Below are 7500 nucleotides of genomic sequence, written 5' to 3'. Positions count from 1 at the left end.
TAAAAATTGCTGTGCTAAAATTATGAACAAAATTAATTATGTTCAGGATATGTGGAGCAGATTGATTCGGGTGGCAAGCAAGATGGCTAAAGATAGTTCGAAGATGACGTCACTCATGTCTTTGTTATTGTTTTTTGCCATCCGCGTTTATGAGTAATGCTCACTGAACTGTATTAACCTGACTATAAACGTTCATGGATACACACAGTTTTGTGTGTTGGTCCGTTATACTTCCGGATGGCAATGTTATGAGCTTCTCAGCCAAGTCCATACTATCTATATGGTATTAGGTATTTCTGAGAATTTGAGACGTGTTTTGAAGATTGTGGCTTGCTTCAAACGTCTGCCTGTCAGTTGTCGTTCTTTATTAATCATTGTGGTCTTGTGGTATGACACTCGCTTTCGGATCGGAAGGTCCTGGGTTCGAACCTCGCTCGGCGCAATGTTGAGTCCTTGAAAAAGACTCCTTACTCACATTCTCTCACCTTACTCAGGTATAACAGAGTACCAGGCCGTCAACAGCGTTGTCTCTGTCGGAAAAAATTGTAAAATCGCCTAACAGGCTTCATGTCTTGTTCTACATGTTACGTGTTGCTGTTGGTCAGGGATCCCTTGTAAAGCACTTTGAGCACATTTAGTGGATATTGCGCTATATAAAAGCTCTAATTAATTTCTTAATAGTGATGAACAGTACCTCAACCATTTTACCCAACGTGTACTTATTTCACAGGTAGGAAAACCCAAACCGTTATGGTCTCATTGTTGTAATGGAATTGCTCTCAAACCAGTGCAAAACATTTTGTCTATAACAACAATGTTAAATTGAACTCATAATCGCGTTAGGTTACCAGACCTTCCAATATGTACACATTGACTCTTCAAATAAATTATAAGCGGAAAAAGACTACATATTAACACATTTTTATTTTGATAGAAGCGAGTTTAAAATGTATGCCGCTGTACAATTTCATCTTGCAATTCCACATGAACATATCAATGAGTCGAAAAGAACATTGGGATGAATCCACAAAAGCTGGAAGGCCTGTATTAACCAGTTAACTGCCGTACTCTGGAAAGTCGCGTGTTTAAAACTTTGGCCAGAAAACTCGTCCTTCAAAAATCGATCGATTTAAATGAACCTTGTCTTGGAAGAACAAAAAAAAAACACACACAAAAAAAAAACAACAACCCCCCCCCCCCAAAAAAAAAAAACAACAAAAACAACAAAAAAAAACAAACCCCAAACAAACAAACAAACAAACAAAAAACAACAACCAAAACTCTCAAACCTAGGAGTAAGGTCCGCATTTTGAGGGTTTTTTTTTTTTTTGCCAATATGAGGGTCATTTCAATCGATCGATATTTGAAGGACGTGTTTTCTCTCCAAAGAATTTAATACGCGACTTTCCAGAGTTCAGCAATCAACTGGCTAAAGCTGGCAATGGCTTGGTCCAATTGTCTCTATTTCATCGGGGGCTTTCCCTAATTAAACTCCAGGCGTAGCCTTTGTTAATCCAAAGCCCGAAACTGTCCACAAAATGTGCGTCACAGTTCAAAGCGATGATCACCAAAAGAAAATGAAACGTGAGCTGCCGTTGATAGTAGTGCTCAGCTCAAAAATAATCACATTGGTTGTACTACTGAAAAACCAAAAAAAAAAAAAAAAATACAAATAAATTGGAATCGTTTCAAAACAAATGCCTCCGAAGAATTGTAGGAGTAGTTTAGCCTTAGTAAATTAGAAATGTAAAGTTAAGAAAAAAATACAGATACAGTGAGCAAAGCCACGACTATAAAGAGGCGCAGATGGAGAAGGCCATGACATTTTACTAGAATGGAGGCAACTGTTCTGTCAAAAATAACACTCCGTTGAACGTCTGATGACAAAAGACGAAGACGCAGGCCCAAATAAACGCAGAGAAGATCCATGGATAAAGAGCTTCAAGAGGCTGACCTAACCTGGACCAACATCAGTGTCCATGCTGCCGATAAACAGAAATGGAAGTCTTTAGTAGGTGCCTTATGGGCCCCGTGGTTTGATGAGGATTAAGTAAGGACTACTGAATACAACTCACCCTTTACTTGTATTGGGCCCTGATTTGTTTAGTCATTGTCAGGCTTTGAGTTTATCAAGGGTTGGGGCCACAACCTAATGCTGCCAAAAAAAAGTACGTACGTTACAATACAAGGCGACCACCGAGAGAAAGCAAACAATGAGTTGCATTCAATAGTTCAACCAATGGGATCGTTAAATTTGCTTCAATGAGCACTACAAACAACTAAACTTTTTACTTTCTGTTAGAGATCGTCGCCTGATAGTGTGACGTAATTTATTCGGCAATGTCAGGCTATGAGTTAAGGAAGGTTGAGGACCACACCGGTCATTTTGCTTGTGATTTAATTCCTCGCCTTCGTAAATTCATAGCCTGACATTGCCAAATAATTTACGTGTCAACACAGGGCAAGTTGTGCCGTAGCCATCATAGCCATCGTAAACTTATAGCCTGACACTGACCGTAGCCATCATAGCCATCGTAAACTTATAGCCTGACCACAAAAGAAAACAAATCGTGAGTTGTATTCAATAGTTCAACCAATGGAACCACTTGTTTCCTTGAGCTCTACTAACGACAACTCACTAGACGCTGCACAAACCTTAAAAATGACGTCAAACTGTAAGTCCTTGAGGGTTCTTGTGTCAGGCTATAAATTAACGATGGCTACGGTTGTGCTCATGAGTAAAATTAATGCGATCAGGTATTTCCTTGAACACGACTAACAACTAAATTTGTCACCGTTACTTTCTTTTTGTGACCCTGACCTTGTATTGTGACGTAATGGTTAGGGTTATTTCAGGGTATGATTAAACAAAAGCTACGCTCCAAGTCAACTTACTCGAGGGTACAACATTATGCAATACGAGCCTCAACAGAATGTCTCAGATTGTTCGTTTTGTGTGTGGACAACGACCGTGTTGTGGTGAAGGTGAGGACTATTGGTAGGTGAGCTCTTGCGTTTACACCTCACGAGGTGACACAGTTGGTGGCGGAACTTTCTGGCGCTAAGAAAGTAAAGAAAGAAATTGATGGAAAGGTTTAAAAAGGTCAAAACTTGTGAGGTTTTACTGAAGATGTGCCAGCGTGCCCTGGCTAAGGGCGTGTTCCAGTTAGACGCGGCGTATCGATATGTGAATAAGAGGACGCAATTTGGTATGGTAAGTATCGCGAAGAATATCGCAGTGATGAGCATCATGATTGTGATATTGTTCTCAAGACGCTCAATATCTTCAAAAACGTTCGTACGTCTGTGAAAGCTGTGGCTATTGCACTGGCTTGTGTGGTTGTTGTTGTGGTTTTGGTTGCCGGAGTGAGAGTTGCTCCGGGTGGAATTCCCTCTAAGGGGAACACTGGATTCACGTGACAAATTGTTGGAATCTGATTGGTTACAGAACAGGCTTCTCTTGTTGCTGGGGGAGCGGCTTTTCTTGCCAGATCCCGATTTTGATCCGGTTTCTGAAAGGAGCTTCCGTTTCTTACGAATGATTTTGAACTGAATGGCAATGAGGACGATAAGAATGAGAATAAAACCCAATGGAATGACGGAATACAAAAGGTTTCGTACGGTAAACATTCGAATGTCCATGTATCCGAGAATTTGAACACATGCGAAGTAGACAGCGAATAAAATTGCACCCATGGTGATAGCGGCTCCCCTTGCGTGCCAAAGAGTAAAGTAGAAACGTCTTTTGAGTGGGTATCGTATGCTGATGAATCGATCCACGCAGATGAGGACCAAGAGCCAGTTAGAATATGACATGCTGAAATCAAAAAGAAGAGGAAAAATATGCCAATAAGGCGTTGTGGGGTTGATGAGTTTTTCCTTATTCAAAAAGTAAATAATCATTCGTAACAAGATGGCGACGAAATCTGACACGGCCAACAATCCCACGTAGAACGTTGCTATGGAAATAGGAAGTGACGCAACTGTGATGAAGGCTAAACTATTCCCCACAAGTCCAACGGCGATAGAAAACCAGAAGACGGAATACCACACGATTTCGCTCGATTCGCATAGGATGCGGATGGTGTCCATCTCGGATTCAGATTGCACCGGGCTGCATGAAGTCAGGTTCACTTCAACCTTGGAGCAGTAGTAATGTTTTAAGTAGATGCTTGTGTTACCAGTGTAGTTTGCACACCAGAATGGCACAACGTCGTTCGCCATTGTTGATGCTGTATCGTGCAAATGGGTCTAAATTCCAAGTGAAACACTTCCTTTAATCTTAAAACATGATAATACACATTGGAAAATATGGAATATTTCTTTGCGTTTACCGTTTTAATATTTTGTTGCTGTTTTTTAAATTTAAAAAAAAATTAATATAGGGTTCTGATACCAGTTTAACAATCTCAAGTTATTTAGTTAGAACCAGTATGACAGGTAAGCTTATTAATCTTGAGTTGTAAGGCGTAGGACCAGAATGGCTGGCACGAGATTCAATTTTCCATACGGAAAACAAAAAGCACTGAAGTACGAAAGGAATATAACAAAATAACAAAATCGTGGATTTGATTTTATCCGTTTCTCGTAACAAATGGCCACCACTCTTATATTATTTCAATAACATCCATGCATTGCGTTTTGAGAGAAATTCAAAACTTGCCATGTCATTTGTGACGAAAATGTCATTTGAGAATCCATGTCAAGTTAAAAAAATGTTTTGAGCAAAACAACTCTTAACAAAAATATTTCCACAAATAGGTCGAATTAAATGGAATTCACATAATGCTTGTTTGACCTAATGTCCAGTCAAGTGACCGGCAGATCACAGGTGTAATATTAGTTTAACTTAAACGGTAATCTTCTTAGTTACGCAGACATACACAACTGGTCACTGTTGTTTGGGTCTGGAGGTCAAATTGACCAGATCATTTGACTAGCTATTGTTGTTACTGTTAATTGTTAAATGTATAAGGCTTGTAGTACAGAATGGTTTAGAACGTCAGAGCTACTTGGTGCTGTGTTGACTGGGTTGTTGTGACTGCGCTTGTGTTGCACAGATACAGTATTGTAACACGTCCTTGGTATGTTTGTTGTTGTATCCGTTGTTGTTGTTATGGTTGTTGTTATGAATTTTATTGTAGTTGATGATGATTATGATTTTGTCGTTGTTGTCGTCGTTATTGTTGTAGTTTTTAATTCTTGTTCGGATATCGGGTTATGGTTGTTGTTGTTGTTGTTGATGATGATGATGATGATGATGATGATGGTGGTGGTGGTGATTATGACGTCATAATTGTTGTTGTTATGGCTGTAATTTTTCCTGTTGTTGTTCTTGTTTTTGATGACTTTTTGCTCTAGATGTTATTGTTGCTGATGTCGTCTTCGTCGTTGTTTTTGTTTTTGTTGCTGATGCAGTAGTTGCTGTTACAGCTGTTTATTATTATTATTGGATTATTGTAACTCTAAATATTTTCCTTGTTATTGCTAATTGCTGCAGCCGCTCTTATTGCTCTTTCAATTGGCTTCGTGTTGCTTTAGTTGTCTTTGTTGTTGTTATTATTGTTGTTTTTCTTTTCTTTTTCTTTTTTATTCTTCTTCTTCTTTTGATGCTGCGGTAGTTGCTGATACTGCTGCTGCTGTCGTTGTTGTTACAATTCGCGTTTCTATGGCTTTTGTTATGTTTCTTGTTGTTGCTGCTGTCGTATCTCTTCTTATTGATACAAGTAACGCATCGTATTTTGTGGGGGGGTTTTACGGTTGATGAAATTTGCAATGAAAAAACCCTCCCACACCTTTCAAGATTTCTTTATGTTATGAAAGGATGTCTTAATAATATATGGGTTGTTATTTTTAGTTATTGTAGCCGATTGTGTGTGTCATAGAAATGGAATTATATGTTGTGAGAAGGTCGGTGATTACTTCCATTATAATCTTTTTGACACATACACAACAATTACACATTTATTAATCTTGGTCCCGGGACGACCCAAGCCGGTAGAGGTCACTTGGTAGTGTCAAAGGTCATAAGGTCAGATGAGATGTTGAGCTTGTTTTGCAACTTGGGTTTTTACTCGTGATTGGTCTGGGAAGAAAACAAATATATGGAGAATGATAATAATAATAATATTATGGTATTGATTAATGGCGACGTGAACTTATTTGCAGGTCTGATAATCTAATTCATTATGGGTCGTTGTTGTAATGGAAATCTAAAAAAAATGACGCTAAAAATTGTCCATTCAAACAATGCTTAACTAGGCCCATAAGTGGGTTCGGATTTGAGTCCTGCATACATGCATACGTCGGTTGATGGCTATGTCCGCATGAAAAAAGTATGATAACTGTAGGTAGTTATGGGCTTGATATGTTGCTATGGATACTATCTGACGTTGGTTTTGAGATTATTAAGTAAGGCATCCCATTACAACAATGAGTCCACAACCATTTGGGTTATCAGATTTGCAAGTATAAATGCACATAGATTAATGGGGTGGAAAGCAATGGATAGTATCTACAAGTATATCCTTACAAATGATGATAATAAATCAATCCATGAATAGAAAATCAAATGAATTAATAAATACATTATCTGGGAGTCTGTCCACAAGTTCCTGGCAGTGCCATTGGGAAGAAACCACCCCCTGTTGGTAAGGCTGGCAGATATTGTGAGCATTTTGGCTCAACGCACAGCATCAATAAACTGATGCTGTGCGCTTGGCTAAGAAGCTCACAACATTGCCATCCGGAATTAAAACGGACCAACACACAATCTATGTGTTACCTTGAACGTTTATAATCTGATTAAAACGCACAGTTTTAGTGAGAATTGCTCATTAACATGGATGGCAAAAATCGATAATAAAGACCCGAGTGACGTCAACTTCTCTCTATCTACATTGGATAAGTTTGGACAATTGGTTCGCTTTTAAAAAGTTGAGATTTTATATACCGCAATATCTACTAAACGTTTTCAAAGCGCTTAACAAAGGGTCCCTGACCAACAGCTACACGGAATATATTACAGAACGAGACATGATGCCTGTTAGGCGATAATACGATTTTTTTCCGACAGAAACAACGATGTTAACGGCCAGGTACTCATTTTAACCTGAGTACGGTGAGAGGATGTGAGTAAAGGGTCTTTTCCAAGGACTCAACTATGTGTCGAGGTGTTTAAAATATTTCTTATAATCATACGATATGTTTAGGTAAAATACAATATCGGCCAGCCGGATATAACGTACCAACACACAAAACTATGTGTATCCTTAAACGTTTGTAGATAGTATGCGCTTGGCTAAGAAGCTCATAACATTGCCATCCGGAAGTATAACGGACCAACACACAAAACTGTGTGTATCCATGAACGTTTATAGTCGGGTTAATACAGTTCAGTGAGCATTACTCATAAACGCGGATGGCAAAAAACAATAACAAAGACCGGAGTGACGTCATCTTCGAACTATCTATAGTCTGATTGATAGAATTTAGTGAGAA

General features: G+C 38.8%; 1 protein-coding gene and 1 long non-coding RNA gene across 4 annotated transcripts in view; one reads left to right on the top strand and one right to left on the bottom strand.

Annotated features, from left to right (window-relative positions):
* Nucleotides 1-905: 905 nt before the first annotated feature.
* The window catches only part of LOC144958659 (uncharacterized), a 13544-nt gene continuing 6949 nt past the window's right edge, over nt 906-7500 (bottom strand). The window contains exons 2-3 of one of the 3 annotated variants that reach the window (XR_013642489.1): nt 2457-6085; nt 906-2348 (exon numbers count right to left, since the gene is read on the bottom strand). Coding sequence is in view for 2 of the 3 variants with exons in the window: in XM_078890778.1 (XP_078746904.1) it covers nt 2926-4224 (1299 nt within the window). In the remaining variant the exon portion in view is untranslated. Of the gene's footprint in view, nt 6086-7500 lie in introns of all 3 variants that reach the window. The other 2 variants (XM_078890778.1, XM_078890779.1) reach the window with 2 other exon arrangements.
* LOC144958660 (uncharacterized) overlaps nt 4303-7500 on the top strand; it is a 15119-nt gene continuing 11921 nt past the window's right edge. The window contains exon 1 of the long non-coding RNA XR_013642490.1: nt 4303-4440. This is a non-coding gene — a long non-coding RNA (uncharacterized LOC144958660). The remainder of the gene's footprint in view (nt 4441-7500) is intronic.

The sequence above is a fragment of the Berghia stephanieae genome, chromosome 13 (assembly GCF_034508935.2).
Source record: "Berghia stephanieae isolate SIO BIC M18660-M18661 chromosome 13, UCSD_Bste_1.3, whole genome shotgun sequence".
In the NCBI taxonomy this organism is placed as follows: domain Eukaryota; kingdom Metazoa; phylum Mollusca; class Gastropoda; order Nudibranchia; family Aeolidiidae; genus Berghia; species Berghia stephanieae.
The sequence above is the reverse complement of the archived record's forward strand: the minus strand, read 5'-3'. Positions and strand labels throughout refer to the sequence as shown.